Source organism: Podarcis filfolensis, assembly GCF_964270895.1.
Source record: "Podarcis filfolensis genome assembly, chromosome: 3".
Classification (NCBI taxonomy): Eukaryota; Metazoa; Chordata; class Lepidosauria; order Squamata; family Lacertidae; genus Podarcis; species Podarcis filfolensis.
The window spans coordinates 68,593,312-68,614,164 of record NC_139606.1 but is presented as its reverse complement, the minus strand read 5'-3'; the positions used below and the strand labels follow the sequence as shown (position 1 = coordinate 68,614,164).

General features: G+C 40.3%; 1 protein-coding gene across 15 annotated transcripts in view; it reads right to left on the bottom strand.

The window, feature by feature from the left end:
• Positions 1-20,575, bottom strand: part of ARID1B (AT-rich interaction domain 1B) — a 351,760-nt gene extending 331,185 nt beyond the window's left edge. For 9 of the 15 annotated variants that reach the window (XM_083607902.1, XM_083607915.1, XM_083607917.1 and 6 more), the window contains exon 1: positions 18,041-20,574. In XM_083607902.1, coding sequence (XP_083464028.1) covers positions 18,041-19,795 — 1,755 coding nt within the window. In that variant the 5' untranslated portion in view covers positions 19,796-20,574. Of the gene's footprint in view, positions 1-18,040 lie in introns of all 15 variants that reach the window. The other 6 variants (XM_083607913.1, XM_083607919.1, XM_083607914.1 and 3 more) reach the window with 3 other exon arrangements.
• Between the last annotated feature and the right edge of the window lie 278 nt (positions 20,576-20,853).

Genomic DNA, 20,853 nt, shown 5'->3' with positions numbered 1-20,853 from the left:
GAGCACATCCCATTAAGACCAGTGGGGACTACAATTTAATAGAAATTAAACAGCATTGAACTGTTAAGTGATCAGGAATCTAAGACAAAATATCTATCAAAATAAATGGAAGCCAAATACACAATAAAAGATGCAATTTTATGCAGCGTTTCAGAAAGTACTGCTTAAAATATTATTTCCTTGATGCAGTTTTTCCATATTTGAGGAAGCATTTGCTAAAGTTAATTTGCTTACATCCATTTTTCGTTACTTATGTCATGCACAGATTTGAACTGAACCTCTGATATAGATATCATAAACTAACACGTTGAAAGTAGCTATGACATCTCCCACACAAATTTAGGTCCTCATAGTATAAAGAAAAGTGGTGAGAAACCAGATATAATGAAAGAGAAAGGTGCTGTTTACACATTTATCTGTTAGGCTCACACGTTTCCAAGTACATTGCCAGTTACTTTAAACAGCAAGTGCTGCAATAATTTGGCATCCATCCATCTGACAATTTGATTCACACCTCATTTGCTACTTAAGTTAAAACATTTCAGACAACCTTGAGAAAGCACCTCTTGTCTCCAGAAAAATGCATATTTTTATAACAATGCCAAAGGTCTCAGCAAACACTATAAACACAGATCTTTCAAAAAATCCGTCCTTTCAAAGATGTTATCTGGAGTTGTAATATGCATGCACACGCACACATAACACTGATTTAAGACTTTGGCACCAGTTCTGAGGTGGATACTTTAACAGGTAAGCAGGTTTTGAATATATTATGCTTAATTGGTGGCAACAACTTAAAATGCAGACTTCAATACAGACAATGCAGGAACTTTAACATGTTGGAGCTAGAAATAGGAAAATAATGTTTCACAGCATTAGGGTATCCAGTGGTTGCACACTCACACAAAGTTCCTCCACCCAATTTCAGCTTCTTTACTCCTCCCTTTATTGCACAGCCCACACAGTTCAAGATGTCCACAGGCCCTCTGGGGAGGCTCTTAGGGGAGTACAGGAGTTGCACAATGGAACTGAAAATAAGTTACACAAGTTGCCCTCTGCTTTAGCAACTACTGGATATAACCATAAAGTTGAATCCTATGGACTCAATGTACAGAATGGGTTTATCAGTTTCCTTAGCCCCTTTTCAAAAGTGGACTATTGACACGCACGGGCTGCTCTAAACTAGATTTCAGTGTCATGGTTGACTGGTGTTCACCACTTCTCCAGCCACAGTTCTACTTCTGCATATGACGACAACTTCCATCGCCAACACCCAGAGGCACATATCTAACTACCGGTATATGCCAACCATACAAAAGCTGTAGTATGCTAAACTGAATTGTTGCATGTTCAGATATGTAATTTTATACATGGTGGGAGCAGACATCATCATCTAACACACGAGAAAACTGTGGCTAAAGAAGCAGGCATCTAATGTAGGCCTTAGTAAGCATTTTAGTTACTTTTAAAATATTTTATTTTAATGAAGTAACCGAGTCCTCCCCAACCTGGTATCCTCCAGAGGTTCTGGATTCTCAGCTTTCACCAGCCTCCATCAGCATGGCCAATGGTCTAGAATAGGAGGGATTCTTTTTCATCAATAGCAAGTGGCCACCAGCTTGGAGAAGGCTAGTGTAACCATCTGGAAAGGTCAGCATAGCTATTCACAGGCAAGTTCCACAAAACAAAACACCTCACCCTATTCAAAATAATGGTCTCTGCCGGGCCAAAATTGGTTCTGTGTCTACTGGAGGTAGCCAATTTGGAAATAGCATTGGGTAATTTCACAGAACACATGCAAGTAGGTCTGTGCAACTGGTCTGGCCGGATCCCGAACCAAATCAGACCGACCAGGGAAGCCCTGGCTCACCCCAGGCTGTCAATGGGTGTGCCTCCTCCATGAGAGGTCCAGAGGTAATATGAGAATGGGCCTTTTCTGCAGTGGCTCCCCATTTGCCGAATGCTCTCCCCAGGGAGGTTTAACTGGCACCTTCATTATACATCTTTAGGTGCCAGGAGAAAACATTTCTCTTCAACCAGGCCTTTGGTTGATTAACAGTCTATATCATTTTAAATGTATTTGAGGGAGGAAGAGGTTATTTGTATGTATTTTGTGGTTTTATTCTATATTGTATGCGGAGAACTGTCCTGAGATCTCCGGGTAAAGGGTGGCATACAAATTTTGATAATAAGAATAAACGCAAGCAAGGTGAAAAATGCTTCTTATCACACTCTAATACTTTTAAGTGCTATACATTGGACCTTTCATGAATTCCAAGCCTTAAACTAGAGACCCAACAATACAGAAAAGCAAAATGAGCATACAATCAAAGCTTTCGTAGAACCAGAGAAAGCAAAAGTTCCCAATGCACTTGGTTGTACTATAGCTACCAATGTGAATCTTACAGACTAGCAGATATCTTTATCATAGCTGGATGACTTGTCACCATGCACATTATTTACTAAATAATACTTTATTTTTGAGATAGTCAATTTAAAGCATATATATATGAGAATTTCTATTCATGAAATTAAAGTACTCACACTAAATCCACATTCAATTTAGTCCAGTTCAGGAGCCATTACAAGCCTTAGATTCACAACAACAAGCCATGCTGTGTGAAAGACTCTTAAAAACCAAAATAAACAATGCTTCCTAAATAAAAATTTATAGTACAACATGTTTACAAAGGACATGCACTTTCTCAGCACTTAGAATTATTTCTGTAAGTTGTCTTTATTTGATTTTATAGAGTATATAAAACAATTATAAGATAAAAATATTAAAAAAGCACTGAGAAATTTCCTTCTGTTCATTCATGAACAGATTACATTATTATACTGTACCTCTTAATCTGCTTCTGCTGCTCTTTTGGCACTGGAAACTTAAAATATTACCAGGTTGAATCTCCAGCTCTTAAGAATCAATACATGCTGGCCCTTCAGGAAAAGGTGTCTGGATCTTATGTGTAAAGCCTGAATAGTGAGCTAAAAACATATTCGGATGTAGTGAAGGTTCTTCACATATTCCCAAGCAGAGAATCTCAAAGTGACAGCAGACACATGCTACCAGACTTCTCTGCAGGGGGTGGCAGTTTGAGGTATCAAAAGGATTTTAAAAGAGGGGAGGGACAGGGACAGAGCCTGGCAGGCAGCAGAGGAGGAAGAATACTGAAACCTCTGGAAACGACTTAATGTCCTTGGCTTCAGTACCTTGTTTGGAAACAGCTTTGGGGATTTTGTGGCACTCTCACCACCAGCTATATTTCTCACAAAAAGAACTATTTAAAAACATGTAAACATTGAATGATAAATTATATATCTTAACTAAATGCTACAAAAACAGTGAATTCCATTTTGATGCTCAAGCACACGTGCTTTCCCTCCTCTCTGTGAGAACGTAAGTAGCTTTAGACCTGTATAAATTAAAGGTGGTGTGTGCTTTTAATTAATTCATGCTCCCCCACTGAGTTAAAGACCTCGCACAGGGCAAGCAACTCTCTACTGCAGATAGAAAAGGCTGAGGCGAAAACCCCACTTTGAACAGCCGATTCTAAAAATAAATGGTGGTCCAGTGCATTTTTTAAAAATCAGAAATTAACTTACAATAGACTCTGTGATGATATGCTACATCAGAAACAAAAAAGCAGGAGTATCTTCTCACACACATTTTAATAGCTGATATTCTACAAGTAAAGGCTATTGAGGAGCATATGGCTGGAAAAGGCAATTTAATCTGACCATTTTGATTTGCTCCCAAGACCGGATGCTGCAAGCAGCCCACTCAGGGCAAAAGAAATCCCAAAATGTCAGTAAAAGTGTAAAAAGGTAAAGGTAAAGTAAAAGCGTAATTCCCCACCCCCCACCCCCAACAATAATCTCAGTTGCCCAAAGAAGAAATGATTACTAGTTTCAGTGAAGACTTTTCTGTAATGCTATTCAGGGATAAGATATGTAAGAAAGTGATGGCAACACCCACCTGGTAGTACTCTAGTACCCTAAGCAAGATATGCCCCCACCAAATTATCGAACCATTACTTTAGGTGTATGCTATGTCTGTCACTGGGGCAGTAAGTATCATCCAATAGGATAAATACAGGTAACAAAATCATAGGAAGATTATATTAATGATAACAAGAAGTGTTGAAGCACCTCAAGAACTTCAGCAATCCTTCAATAACTGCTGTCTGTAAACCAGGAGCTGGCAATGTTTACCTCGCCTGGGCCATTCACTCCAGTGGAGATCCCTCCATGGGCCGGATCGTGTGTGTGTGTGTGTGCGTGCAGCTGCGATTTCCGGCGTCTGAGCATGCACAATGCGATTTCCGGCACCGCAGAAGCGAGTCCCTGCACTGTGCCGGTTTAGCGCAGCACGCGGGGACTTGCTGAGTGGGCGGCTCGGTTTGGGGGTGGCTCGTGGGCCGGTTAAACGACCCCCGTGGGCCACTTGTGGCACGTGGGCCTTAGGTTGCCTATCCCTCTTAGTCACTTTGGTCTGTTAATTCACCTTTGTCTCTCCTCCTTTTAATGTAAGACCTCCACTGAAATTGTTTCACCTGTTTCCTTGCAATAGTGACCACATTCGTATAAAAAAACCCCATGAATTAAGGCATCATGTGGCCCGTGTAGCCGCCGCCGGCTGCCAGCCTTAACCTTTTCTCGCTTTTTTTTTTTTTGACACAAGAAAGCCGCCTCTTCAGCGCATGCGCGGCGGCCTACAAGCCAGAGAACGTCTGCCCTCTAGCGGCGCCGGCCGTTCTACACAGGAAACCTCCACTTTACATGCATTCAGCAAACCTCCACTTGTTTTTATATTGAGCGCATGCCATCCTGTGATGTGACAGATCCAACGGCTGCCTGAACCCTTCTCTCCTGTACTGTAAGTCCTACAGATACAACCGGCCCTTTGAGGGTGACCAAACTGCTGATGCGGCCCCCGATGAATTTGAGTTTGACACCCCTGAATTAAGGGCTATAAAGCTCTTTCCTACTTAATTAGGGAACAGAAGGAAATGTAGGACAAACCTATGAACTGAGGTTGCAATTTTTTTATCCATTACTGAATCATTTGACGGTGGAATCCACACCACTTCCAAGGAGGAGGTGGTGATACATCCCCTCCTTAAGAGCACCTCCCTGGACCCATAAGTGTTAAACAACAATACTCAGTGATGAATTTCCCCCTTTGGGGCAAGGTGATCTAGAAGGTGGTAGCTGTCTATCTGAATCCATGGCAATGAAACAATCTTAGCCAGCCTGGTTGATGGCCTTTGTTCTCCTTGACCTCTTGGCAGGTATAAATACTACTGACAATGGTACTCTTCTGGAGCAGCTCAGGGTTATGGGGTTTGAGGGCCTTGTACTCTAGCGGATCTACCCCTACCTTCAAAGTGGTTTCCTGAAAGTAGTTTTGGCAGTCCATTGTTTGGTGCCATGGGAGCTGTCTTGTAGTGTCCCACAAGGTTCCGTTTTGTTCCCCATGCTGATGTAAGATGTCATCAGAGATCAGTAGTGAGGTGTCACCAATATGCAAATGGCACCAAACTCTCTCTCTCTCTCTCTTACATCTGAATCAGGAGAGGTGGTGGAGGTGCATGACCGGTGTTTGCAATGGTGGTGGGCTGGATGTGGGCCAATAAACCGAAGCTCAATCTTGAAAAGACAGAGGTGTTAATGTGTTCCTAGGTCTCAAGTCTGGGAGGTGAGCCTGTTCTGGATGGGGTTGTGTTCCCCTGAAGGAACATATCCATAGCTTGTGACTACTCTTGGATCCAACATCAGCACTGGAGGATCAGACGACCTCAGCAGCTAGCAATCCCTATTTTCAGCTATGCCTACTTCACCTATTACAGACCTTTTGGATAGAGGGGTGTGCTCAGACATCTCAAATGGTCAAAAATGCAACAGCTACATTACTGCCTGGGTTTCCATTTACAACCCACACAACCACTGTTTTTAAAACAGGTTCAGTGATTGCTAGTTTGTTTCTGGGCCCAATCCAACCAGCTCACCTAAGTACATAAAGCCCTAAACAACTTAAGCCCCAAACACCTAAGATGCATCTGGGTCAGCCCTTGTGTAGTTTCTGTCTTATGCCGAAATATGTACCACTTCATTCTGGCCTTTCACACTTGAGATAACTATTCTGGCAAGTCACTTTGCGACTTCAATTTGTTCTAAAGTGTTTTCAGTATTGTATTTTTAAATTGCTGTAACCCACCCTCACGACCTCATGGAGAAGGGTGGCTAAGAAACTGAATACATAATAATAGTAAGAGTTACGAAAAACAGAGGAGACTATCTGGAGTTTCCACACTGACAACTTACAAAACAGATGGATGAGTACACAATAGCCAATACTGTACAGATTGGGTGGGGATTAACCTACCGTCAACGATCCCAATCTGGGCATATGCTGTGTTTGGTTGCATTTCGCCTGGATATTGTTGGTAAGAAAGAGTGTAAGAAGATCTCGGCAAGATCAGACCAAAGGCCTGTAGTCAAGCATTCTGTTCTCACAGTGGCCAACCCGACATCCATATCACCCACCAACAAGACACGAGCACAATAGTACTCTGCCACTCAAGTTTCTCAGGAACTAGAATTCAGGGTCTTATGTCCTGCCTCATGATGCCTAGAAGTTATCTTTCTAGAGATCCTTACTACCCTTTAGGAATTTTTAAGTATGGCTGCAGTATTTTGCTTTATACAATTAAATCTCTGGAAATGATAGTAACCTTTTAATTTTATTAGCAAATGGAAAATGTGTGGGTGATAACACAAAATATACAAGTTTACTCCAAAATGTTTTCTATATTTTTGCATACCACAGTAATGTTTTGCTGTAGTCAGCCAAAAACTCAGAAATCTGTTTTCAAGCAACAGCTACAGCTGATTAACAAGGAATTTCATTTGCACCCTATCACACTGTACAAATTAATTTATTTTCTCTTCTTTTTTGAAGAATATCTGTTGAATTCATACAGTGCTTCTTCAAAACTGGTTGTTTTTCTCCTTTGAAAAACACATAAGAAAATGCATACCTTTTTAAAAAAATTAAGGCATTATTATTTTAAATAGATACCCTTGGTTTTCTAAGCGTTGTCATCAAACTCAGCCACTACACTTACAAAGGGAATAAAAGCTTAGCTTATTGTTACAAAAAATAGACCATAATAAAGGTACAACTGAGCAACCAGCAGCCAGAAACTATTACTCCAAACAAACAAAATAGCCTCTCAAACTTCTCTCTTTACAGTTCTTTTTCACAGCATCCAAATCAGCAGCTTATCTTTGTCAGTGAATTATTCTTTCCTCTGCCAGGCAGGAGAGCTACTTGTCTGTGTATACTGCCTGTGTGTTATCTATATATGCATTCCATTTGAATCCAATTTCCTTGCATTACCTCTGCCCAGGTCAGGGATGAATGGCTGTCAAATTCCCTCAGGAATAAAAAGAAAAACCCTTTCTTCCTGAGGCAGCAAGTTTCAATTCACAGAGCACATGGCTAATCTACATATGTGAAGGTCACAGCACTTCAGTCAAGGAGGTTAAGAATGGAACAGCTCACGTAAGGGGCTGTCTTAAACATCTTGGCATGGCGCCCAACAACTGAGATTGTTGAAAAGCAATAGATAGCTTCTGGCAGCACCAAGAGTAAAAATATTTTGATCATGTGATGCCATGCAAGCAAACCACTTTGCTTCATGTGAGAAACTTTTACAGACACTAATACATACCACATTTTGAATCAACTCCAGGCACCAGCCTCCCCTCCCCCATGCTTAGTAACTGAGCTGAGGGTGGGGGGGGAATAGAAACACTAAAATGACTTCAGTGGAGGCTGATAATTTCCCAAGTTAAAAAGAAATTAATCTTACAGCAAACCCAGGGATATAAATAACAGTTAACTATAAACATCACTGCAAATATCACCCTAACGGAACTCAAACTGTTTGTGCCACTGAAGTCAATTATCTTCATTTATTTAAAGGGACTGCAAAATAAAATTAACTCTGTCCACCATAATAATTCCTCATTGTATGAACTCTGCTGAAGTTCTCAGCTCTAATGCCAGATACATTTCATTTTCATATTGTACAGTTAAGGCTTGCAGTTTCACATACAAATTAGCTTGCACAGCCTGCTGCTTCCATGAAATATGCAAGTGGTCACTTTTAGTGTTTGTTCTCCACACCCAGACTGGAAAAATCTATATGCTTGGTTGTCCAGGTGTCTAAAAATTTGATGCTGGTGCATAAGGAATATTTTTACACCACCATTATCCCCTTGCAGGGTTTTTATTTTGCTGAGTAGGACAGAATGAAAAGAACCCTAGCTGGGAGGGGATGCTAGTAGTTATAAGGATCACACATTAAATGGAATAGGAATACGTTAATTAGACAAAACAGCACATTTCAAGTCCAAGACATAGGAAACAAAGCCAGAAAATTCTGAAAATGCAGGTCACCAAAAACCTTTTATTTCATTTGAAAATTAAGGGAATGGTAACTACATCAGGTGTTTTCTCAGCACCACAGTTATAAATAAAACCTAACCACCAATTCAACTGAAGAAAACTTTTACAAGGAACTGAAGGTAAGAAATCAGCACCAAGTTTACTGGCTCAGCTACTGTATGCTTAGTGCCGGGCACAAATCATGATTGCACCTTATCATAAACCATACTATTAACCCAATATTGAAAGTGCATTATTACAACACTCCAAGCACATCTCCTGAATTTGGATGCTATGCCAAACTGCGAAGAGTCCAGTCTCCCAAATACCCCTTTTTTCCAGCCTATCTTTTCGCCTCTCACAATATGCAATTACATTGATTAGCAATGAACTCCTACACATGCCTACCCAGGAGGAAGTCCCTTTGAGTCTCTGGATAGGGGGTTGCATTTGCCTTGTTGGATCACATCTTGTACAGTGGAACCTCAGGTTAAGAACTTAATTCGTTCTGGAGGTCCGTTCTTAACCTGAAACTGTTCTTAACCTGAGGTACCACTTTAGCTAATGGCGCCTCCCGCTGCTACCGCGTGATTTCTGTTCTCATCCTGAAGCAAAGTTCTTAACCCAAGGTACTATTTCTGGGTTAGCGGAGTCTGTAACCTGAAGCGTCAGAAACCTGAAGCGTCTGTAACCCGAGGTACCACTGTATATGTTTGCTATATATTGGGACAGATCTGTTCAACTGACCACTTCTTCTTGAGAGGACAAAAGTCCAGCAATGGTGACAAAACAATCTTTATATTTTCCAAAACACGTGAGATGCTGGTACACATGCTCCCAGGTTTTTCTGACAGTTTTCCACAAATCTGCACAATCCTCTTTAAACTATTGAGGTGAGGCATAAAAGCAATTTTGGAATTTGGTATAAAGAATTATACATTGTAATTCTGTGTGTATATACTCAACAAATATATACTACAGTCACAGATCTAGTAAAATTATTTTTACTCACAAGTAAGTCCCACTTTGCTCAATGGGACTCACTCCTAGGTAAGCATACATAGGATTGAAACCCTAAAGGGGAATACTGAGGTTCATACGCTATTTCCCCTGGAAAAACTGTGCACACCTAAAGATTATAGGGTTAGATTTCTCAATTAATAGTATTTTTCATCATATATGTTCCTATGCCATTTCAGCAAACTCACTGACTCATAAGTACAATTCATACAGCTCTGGTATTCTGAACTTTCATCACATAAATTAGGCTCTCTCATTTCATTCTGGAAATTAAAATTGACAAAAAATGGATTTCAGTCAGGAACTGTCTGGAGCAGATATGGACCTGCACTACAAAATCATACTTTGATAGCTTTCTTTCTTGCCAAAAGATTTATTCTAATGACTCTTGTCACTCAAATAATCAAATCTGCTTTAAAGACTTTTCTGTACCTATAAAACACAACTGCAAACAATTGGGCCCATTCCTATTTTGCAGGATATTTCAAGGCTAGCATTGTCAGAAAAGATCAAATTGTAATTTAGATCAACATCAAGCTAGACAAAGTTTTAGTTGAAATAAATATTTATTATGAAATCATTTAACTTCTGTGTGAAAAAGCAAGACTGAGTCATGTTTTAGTATGCAAAATATAGTAGATTTACTTGTGTAAGTAAGCTAAGGAGCCACAGCACTAGGAAGAAAAATACCTTGCATGACATTCAGGAAAACTGAAGTAGAAACAAGCTACTTAGCAATGCAGTCTTAGACCATAAGGCCAAACATTTTACATTTCCTCAATGTTAAACAAAGGATCTCCAGAGAAGAGAAGAAAATCACACTGAAAATACCTGTTCAAAAAGATTCTCAAAAAATTTAAGTGCGTTGTTTTGGAGAAACAATTGGCTTAAACCCTTTCATTGCCAATAAGAGACATAATCGGTTTGCCATTGCAATCAATAAGACTTAGGTTTACCTAATTGCAAAATGCAGCTATTCATTAGTTTCCTCTACAATTAATTTATCTGAACAGTCATTATATTAAAAAATCCCCAATCTGATATCCTATCATACTATCACAAAACTCAAGCGCAACAAGCTGAACAGAAAAGGTGTAAAAAAAACCAGCTGCTATGAAATACAGAAGACAGTGGATCTAACTCATAAAGCTCAGATAAAGAAGACTAGTATTTGATAGAGGGATTGATTTGGCTTTGTATCTTTCTACAATCCCTTGTTTATTAATTCTCAGTTGTTCTGTAACCTGTCATTATTAAGAAAGCAGAGGAATCAACAAAACTAAGGCTGCAATCCTAACCATGTTTACTCAGATGTACATTCCACTTAATCCAAGAGGTTTACCCCAGGGTATGTAGAGTTAGGACTGTAGGCTAAGTAATATAATACTGGGTGAAAGTGTCTTCACGACATATTTATCCAGCCTATAAAACTGAGTAGCAGCCTCAGTCCTTCTAGAAATTAGATAGATAGATAGATAGATAGATAGATAGATAGATAGATAGATATGGACAGTAAGCCTATACATAATGGATCATTTTTTAAAGAGAAAGCAGATGTAGATCACAAAATCCAGAATTCACATACTTAAACAGAAGTTCTAAATATTGAGAGGAAAGGGAGAGGGTAAATAAGTTATGTCCATAAAATAAGTAAAATTCTAGTACAAAAGCACATCAAATACAAGATAAAATAGGATGTTATTTAAACTATGTTAGATACTATTTTTTCCTTCTTGAAAGATTACTTTTTCTTCACATATCATAGAATTTCTCTATTTCACCAAAACTACAGAAAAGTGTTTGTTATAAACCATTTCCCCTTTTTTATTATTTATTACAGCAGATGTGACCAAAGCCATCATATAAACTACCCAATTATTATACCATAATATAAAAATGCAATAACTTCACATTACAGAATACCTGTTTTATTTTTAGAAGTACTGTAGATATTGCATACTGAAACATTTTTACACTATAATTTAAATAATTTTATCCAACTTTTTGTCCATTATATAAATTACAAAACAACATATATTCTGACTTGCAATCCCACAGAGCACAATTTCTATTACGGTCCTCTTAACACTAATCAGGACTTTATATGGCAAAAATTATCTTCTGCCAAGCCAACTGAATGTAAAGTAAGCATCATCGTGGGAGATGAACAAGGCAAATACAGGTATCATTCTTATTTTAACTATGGTTCTAATGCTTGTTTGTTCATTGATTTATCTACACCTCTTGCCAAACCAAAATTTCTAGTCTGATCTTCCCTTAAAACAGTAATGTGGCATTCAATATCCACTGTCTTTTACACATTTTCATCTTGTTAAGATTATCTGAAATGCTCCATTTTGTAATTGAATCTAAAATAGTTCTAAGTATCAAATTAAGCCCTCAGACATGCACGTGGAATATAGTTTTAACAGTATTTTGCATCAGCTGACACCCTTGCACAGGTGTTGCTGAATGTGTAATCTGGAAAAAAGATACATACGCATTTAGTATTATAGGATTATTTCAAATTTGAGACAATTATCCAAACATACAGAACATATATCTAGCTTTGCATGACCATTTTTATTTTTTGCATGTCAAATGTGAGCAAAATAAATGTATTCTCATAAAAAACACACTACACTGAAATCATGCTGTGCTCAGAAACTGTCCCTGTTTAATCTGTCAATTCTCTTAACAATTATATAGGAACATCTGATGATGCGTCAGAAAAAGTGGACTCAAGTCCACTAAAGCTTATGTCACAGCAGCCTTTTAAAGTGCCATTAAAACGCATTGTTGTTTTTGCTGCAACTGACTAACAGCTACTGCTTTGGAACTTTTAAGCGTGAAGAGTATTTCAATTTAGAAATATTTTTTCAAGTATTGCAATGGGCCCCAAGTTAAGCTGCAACATAATTACCTGGGGATGTTAACATAATGTCATGTTTTACAGTGCTTGGTATAACATGTCTCCATGTATTCCCCCATCCAAACTTCTTATCTGGGGGCAAACAAGCAGCAGTTTAGCCCGTATCTATAAATCATCTTTAATTTGTGGTTTCAGTAATAGGAATGGTTTGTGGCAGCACTTAAGAGACTTAAATTCAGAATATATATTTATATATTTGAACCTGGCTCTAAATGTGTATACAGGTCCTTTACAGACAATTCAACCAGAAATGCATTATATAAATAAAGGCATATTTCTTTTTAAAGTGCCTCATTTTCACAAACAAGAATTACTTTTGTAATTACTCATATCTACATTGATACTCCTCATACGTTTCATCTTGAAGGCGGCTGTACAGCCCTGAAAGGTGGCTTACAAAACCTAAATAAATTAAGTAAGCATTCCTATCTGAGCGGTGGGCAACACATGACAACGGCCTACTCAATGGAACCCAAATTAATGCTACCCCAATTTTAAAAACAAATTTTAAAGCCACTGAGGCATGTTGGCAAAGTAAACCTGAATTAATTCAAATACCACCCTAATCATAAAAAAGCATTTTGGAGCTATGTAAATAGCCCCAAAATTGAAAAATTCATATTTATCATATGACATTATAATCACAATACTGAAATTTATTCCAATGGGTTAGCCTACCACAGCTAAACACTGCTGGGATCTGAAATTCTCAAGCCTTGAGCAGGCACAGCAAGTGAGGTACCACTGCTTTACATATCCACAGAGAATGTTTAGTGCCTCCTAATACATAGCACATTTTAAAATAGCACTAAAATGCAAGGCAATTTTGATGCTTTAACAAGCTTGAGGGGCAGTTATATGAACAAAAAACCCCCCACATATAAGCCATATACTACATAACTTGCAGCTGATTAACATTTCAGGTCACTCGCCCTGAACTTAACATGCTTAAGCAAGCACAATGAACATGACTAAAAATATTCCAAGTGTCTAGTCACCATCGTACCTAGAGATTTCACCACCACTCCCCAATTTTGTGCTCCCTCCACACACCCCCCCCAAAAAAATTGACATGCTTTTTTTTCAGCCATAGCATTAAGAAAATACACACAAGGATCTGAAACAACTATCCGCGTTTAAGCTTCATACAAAATTCTAGAACACTGATCAACCCATTCTACAAAAGTAAAGTAAGTTTTATGCTTGGGCACAAATCTGATCCTGTATAGGCCCAGAGGTGTTTTTATCATCATATATCAATTATCATCCGTATATATGCTATTCCTGTAAACACATTCTAAATAAATAATTGGGGTCATTAACTGCTTGGTAGGTGGAAAAGAAGGTACCCCTCTGTACTTGGACTTCTACTAGATGGAACACATCCTTGGAAGCAGTTCTTTGCACTCCCTGCTGCTGTTGCATGAAGGTCCCAGGGCTGAGGCCTTTGTTTTAATGAAGCATTTTCGTCTAATATGCATGGGTTTACTTTATCCTGTCTAAATACATTTATTAGTTATATCTTTTTCAGAAGGAAAACAAACACAAGATTTAGCCTTGTCTCTAACATTGAAGACAGTGGAAAGCCTGTTCAAAATGAACTAATTTACCACTATTGTTACATGCAGCACTCTTGCATATAAATTCCTACGGAAAACTCAGTATTCCATCATTCTTAGTACACTGCAGCCTGTAGTGTACACACTGATCCCCTCCGTGTTAATAATATAATTAGCAGTAACAAGAGATGCTACTAATTTCTTGGTATTGCTCTTTTACAATATATTCTAGATGTAGAATTATGGTCCCAAACCGACATCTGAAAAGGAGTAATTTTTCTCCCATTAGTATACTGTTAATCTATAGACATCCAGCTGACATTTATCAGAAAGTCTCCAAATACTGGGTTCTGGTCCCACTATCCTTATTTAAGACAAAGCTCAGACAAAATAGGATGCAGCTGGCATAAACACGAGTTGCAGAGAGGGAAGCAGCTTCTTTAATAGATACACAGTCTCCATAGCAAGAAGAATGCATTTAAAAAAATCAACTATTAAACAGATTTTTCTAATAACTAGCCAGTATTTTGTCAAATTAGCTATTCAATGAAAAACATGGTGATAAAAGGAAACATGTACTATTGCACTTTATGTGCCTATATCTAACGTGAATTATATCCCTGGAATGTGAGCTCTAATGAACTGAGTCATGTGACTTCTGCTGTTCATGCCATACAGTCACAAAACTAGTAAATAATAAAATAATAGTTGATGAGATTTGTGTGTCACTCCTAAATGTATTATCATAGACCTTATTTGCAGGAAGACTAATGCTGCAAAGCTGAAGCACACACTTGAACTGGACTTTATCTGTGTTCCTTCCTTTTTCTGCAATAGGAGATCCCTTTGTAGCTGGCAAGTGCTATGAAAAATAACAACCAAATTTTATTTAAATGGGTTTTTAAAACAAATGAGATAGAATACTTGGTCATGGTAGACTCTATCTCCCCAATTCTCCCCACATATTAAAAACACAAGTAGACACCAATAAGTAATAACATCATAAAGCTTTCAGGTAGTGTATTGTATTCTATCTTCTTTTATTTTACAGGGAAGGTTAAAGTGGTTATGATTAGAATCACCAATTACCTTGTGAACATCTGCACAAATATAGCTATACATTAATATGCACAGACATGTGCATTTTTAAACAGATATAGCACACATATATTTGGCTAGGTATTAAACCCAATATACTCACATGAGATGGTAAATATTCTATTCTATACATTAAGACTATACAGAGCGTTCATCCACAGGAATACAATAGCAAAAGTGTATATTTATACTTTTAAGAATTTTATGTATAATGAAGTAACTGGTTTATTATTTTTTGCCTTCGTTACATTGTTATTTTAAAAGAACTACCAGTTTACCTCCATTATCTTCTTAATTACATGTATCAGTTGGAAAGATGTTAAATTGTAATAAACTGGGGGGGGGGAGAATACTAATGAACAATGTTCATCACAAATACTATGTAAAGTATCAACAAAAAGAATGTTGCCAGAATATGTATTATAAATCACATCCTACATAATAGTACCAAACAGATATTTGCTACTACAAGCAGGATATAAACAAGTTAAGTGCAAACTATGTTCATTCCAAGATTCATAAGGACATTATGATTTTGTTTTCATTCCAATAAATAATAAATAATTGTAACACCTATTGGGGCTAAATAAGACACAACAGTAACACGCATCTACAATCCTCCTTGCTATGCCTTTTCTACCTATTAAAGCTATATGTTTTAAATAGTCTATTGTTTAAAACAAAGGAGACAAAGCAAATCTTTTAAAATTGATTATGAGATTACACATACACATCTTCATTACCTAATGGTTTCAACTAACCCTTTTGTCTCAGAAAATTCAAAAGAGTAAACGATTAACTCGCTAAATTCTTACTTCCCCGTAAAGGAAAAAAAAAGGAAGAGAAACGAAAACATTAGAGAAACACACTGTAGACAATAGACAAATATGTTTTCAGTCTGTTCAAGGTTCAAATTATTTTTCTCAGGTTAACCCATCAGTCACTTCTGCAGTCACTGTCTACTCTAGGACATAATCATTTTAAAATGTCTTTTACTCTGAAACCAAGCTTTGAGAGTCCCCAAAGACTGTATGTGGGAATTTATTTATTCTACCACTGTTCCTGAAAGCATATTCAAAGATTTAACAGTCCATAATAACATCATCTTGTTAAGGATGGAAAAGGTCCCCAATAAAACTTAAATATATTGTTACTCCTTTAACATAATTCACTTCCTTAAAAATCAAAGATAAGCTTGTATTTTATTTTTTATATCAACAGAACTAAATGAAGCATGATGCCTGCTGTTTCTAATCAATGAAATCCAAATGCAAAACAGATTTTATAAAAATATCTATGGTTTTCTGGATTTTTTAAAAATAATTTTAAACAAAAAAGTGACAACATTATATATCCTTGGTTAATACAAGAGGTCACATATCTAAAGGTATTGGAGACACAAACCTCATAACAAGTACACAAATAAAGCTAATGCCACTAAATATATATTGCATTAAAAATAAGTAATGTATAATACTATGCAGAATGAGTATGAATGTAGAATTCAGTCAAACAAATGCAGATTACAGCATAGATTTTCCACAAGATGTTCTACTACAATTACACTTGTTTAAAAAAGCCCTAATGGTTTAAATAAAAAGCAATTGTTAAAAGATTTATCCATGTCATCAAAATAAAGAAAATCTTCAACGTTGATTAACAAGAAAACTACACATAAATTTAAACAGTGAAGATCCAATGATCACCTAAAACATTCTTTTTTAAAAAAAGATTGTCTTTTTAACATAACAGTCCCTTGTTTGCTGAATCCTTCTTAACCTCAACTATCAAAAGATGCCTGCCAATTATTTCAGCTTCTTCTAAGAATGCGTAACCTTGCATCTGTGAGCAAAAGTGCTCAGTTATTATTTGTGGCAAGAATTTTTGTGACTGTACTGCTCAGCAATTCTATTTACATCAGCAATGCTAAATGCCCAATGGTGAGAGAGGAGCCAATCAGATGGCAGATTAGATGTCAACTCAGAGGCAGCTGTCTGGAGACTATTACAGCCAGTTTACCTCCACAATTCAAATTCCAAACCTTGCAAAGGAGATCAAGTCACTCTTTAGGCTCAGACTGCCGAGCAAGAAACATCAAGAGTTCTGAGTTATTTCCTATGGTTTTAAAGGTGGCAAAAAGACAACTTTTTACGAACATCGTCCAGACATGATCTGATGCCTACTGAATTGGTAATTCACAGCCTATAACTGATCAGAAATATTGTGTAGCCTCCAGAAACACTAACTGTTGATCTCTTGCAATACTCACGCCTTTTTCGTTAGATTCTCCCCCATCAACCAACCAAGCGTAAAGTTTGCCCGTAAGGGGAGAGCAAACACAGGGAATATCTAATTATAACATTCCACATATTTTTAAACTATTTTTATATTGGTTGTGAGGACATGAGAAACATGCCAAAAGAGAAAGTCATTCGAACAACCAGGATGTGAAGCTCTTTATACTACTGTGGAGCATAGATACAACCTATTTACACTGTTTTTGCTCAGTTTCAATATAAAACTCTATCCAAGCGACACTATTTTCTAATAACCTAAAAGAGAAATAGATCAAGACAGGAAAGGAAAGGAAGGAGTGTGATTTTGCAAGCTCTGCTGGTTATGGCATTGGTTCCTCCCTTTCCCATTCCAAAGTGATTTTCCTCTGGGCCTTGTGTGTTCAGATTTCTAATAAGTCTAGAGTAGGAGCACTGGGTGGGGTACAGTGGGTCTTGTGTATTGTTCAACTATATAAATGAAATGGTTTGATTTTTAGGAGGAAAGTCATCCCCCCTCCCCATGATGTCTTTCTGACCTAATCAGAGTCAGACACTGTGCATTATCCAACCCTGTGAGGGAGGGCAGCAAGGAGTTGAGATGGAGTAGGAGAAAAGTAAATTAGAAAGAAAGTAAAGACAGACACACACAGGCAACTGAAACAACACACTGCTTGCTCTTTTGGGTTCTAATTGTTACCTGGCTCCTGCTGATGGTCTGTCCAGTGTTTCCAGGGCTCATAGCCGGGTGATTTCTTTGTTGTGCTGCTGCCCAGGCTGGGTTTGCACCTCCATACTGGGAACCCATGTCCTTGCCCATGCCTGCTGCTGCTGCCTGCTGGCTTCCTGGGGCGGCTGCTGCTGCTGCTGCTACTCCCTGAGCCTGCTGCTGCTGCGATGGGGCAGCAGTGGGGTTGGCATAATCGGGGTAGCCAGTGCCATAGCTCCTCATCATGGGGCTGGGGGAAGTGAGCAGCTGGTTCAAGGTTGGGGTGGCCCCAGACGGGTGTTGGTTTTGCCCGGAGAACCTTTGGAAGCCCGCAGACCCCGACGCCTTGCCGAGGCTGCTTCCTCCTCCGCCCGGGCCCAGCATCATGCCCTGCTGGTGCTGCCTGGGGGAGTTCAGCACCCCGAAGGCAGACGAGGAGCCCCCATAGCTACCGCCGCCGCCTCCTCCTCCTCCCGCCGCTGCTGCTGCTGCAGCCGCCGCCGCCGCTCCTGCTCCTCCTCCAGCGTTGCTGCCGCCGCCAGGCCGGCCGTAGGCGCCCGCGTAGTGGTTGTACTGGCTGTTGGCGTAGCCTTCGTGCGAGTTGGGCAGGGGGTCCATGCTGTTGGGGGCCGCCGCGGGGTGCATTAGCCCCATCCCGGGGCTTTGTTGTCCGCCATGTTGATCAAAGCAAGGCCCAGCCCGGCTCGCTGAGGAGGCGCCTCCGCTGCTGCTGCTGCTGCCGCCGCCAGCGCTGCCGTAATAGCTATTAAACTCCGAGACACCCACCGCTGAGGGCCCGCCGCCGCCGCCGCCTCCTCCAGCGCCTCCGCCGCTGCCCGCTCCCTGAGGTGGCGGCGGCGGCTGCCCGCTCAAAGGTCCCAAGCCGGGGTGGTCGTAGCGGCTGCCGAGGTGCTGCTCGCCCATTTTGTCCGGCGGCGTCGCCGCCTCTTCGTCGCCGCCTTTATTCGCCAAGGGCTGGGACTGTGGCCGGCTCTGGGGCTCGGCCTGTCCCCCTAAGCCGCTGTCTTTTCCTCCATGTTGCTGCTCCATGTCTGCGCTGCTGGGCTGAGCAGCGCCGCCACCGCCGCCGCCGTTGTTGTTGCTGCCGCCGCCGCAGCCGCCGTTGTTGTTATTCTGCATCGGATGGTGCTGAGGCGGCGGCTGTTGCTGGAATTGATTTAGCTGTTGGTGTGGAAGTGCATGGTGGTGGTGGTGGTGGTGGTGAGCATGGGGGTGCTGGGCATGGAGGTGAGCTGGGTGCTGGTGCTGGGCATGGGGGTGGTGGGAAGGTGCGGCGGTGGCGGCGGCGGCAGGGTGATCGCCTCCGACGCTTTTCAACTTGTGGTTGGGGAGCAGCCCTGTCTCCATAGCCGGGGTAGAAGAAGAAGAGGAGGAGGAAGGTAAACCCGACGAGCTTCCAGCTTCTTTCAGAACCGATTCCGAGGAAGAACCGCTGTTGTTATTACCGGTGGCGGCGGCAGAAGTTGCATTATTGGCCATGTTCAGTTCATTATGGTGGTGGAGGAGATGGTGGTCTACATTATTCAAGCCGCCACCGCCGCCGCTGCTGCTGCTGTTAGTCCCATCTACGACCCCCAAGAGGGAGCCCGGTCCAGCAGCTCCTGCGGTGCCTGCCGCGGGACCCCCAGAGTTGAGATCCTGGCTTAAGTTGCCCGGCAAACTCGGGGTTTTGCCTTTCTTGTTCGCACCCGCCGGAGCCGCTGCTACTTGCGCGGCCATGATCATTGCAACATTGCAAGGAGGTGGGGGAGAGAAATCAATTAATTCCCCTCCAGCCTGGAAAAAAATGGGCAAAACAAATGGGGGTGGGGAGGGGGAAAACCCCCCAAAAGCCCCACAATTCAGGAAACGAACGATTTAACAAAAAAGCCTGCTGATCATTCCCTCCGCGCGCGCGCGCGCACACACAACACGATTTTTTTTTTTTTAATGACCGAAACTCCCCTCCCCAAGTCCTTGATGGAGATTAGAAATGGTAAGAATGCCTTACGGTCTGTGCCTGTTCCTGCTGTGTGATTTCATGTTGAAAGTTTTTTGTTCAGGTTTAAATGAAACTTTTTTCTTTTCCTCTCTAACCCGGATATGGGTAAATACACGTCTGGCTGAGCCTATCTGGCCCAGCATGGCATGAGAGAGCGAAAGAAGGAGAGGGGGGGAGAGAGAGGGAGAGAGCTCTAACAACTATTATCCACTTCTCTCTGATTACTCCAGCGCACATGGAAAACGCGGACTGGAGTTTCCTTCCGCCTTCTGCTGCAGCTCTAGTGGCGATGGTAACATGCAAGAAAGAGGAGACGCACACTTCACAGCCTCTCTTCATCAGCCTCGAAAAACAGGGCAGCTGGCACAGAGCTTTGAAAAAAAAAAAGCGTGGTGGGGGACGGATGCTGCCTTCTCCTGCTTTGTATTTTCTCGCTAAGGCGGGGGGACTATTAAATCAAAGGTACCCCCTTGCAGTAATGGCTGTTGTCTTCTAAAAAGAACACACACTTATTAGCTCCCCTCCCCCCCCCAAAAAAAATCAATTTAATAAACTAAATTTGCCTCTGATGTAATTCTGCATGTTTGTTTGGTTTTTAAAAGTGGTCTGGATTAAAGTGTTTAACGGGCATCTACATAAATAAGTGCATATGATCAAACTTAGAAAGCTCTATACAGCTACCTGGGCATGCACAATATAGGGTAAATATGTGATATGAAGAAGTGTGCATGCACACGAAAGCTCATACCAAGAACTAACTTAGTTGGTCTTTAAGGTGCTACTGGAAGAAAAAAAAAATTTT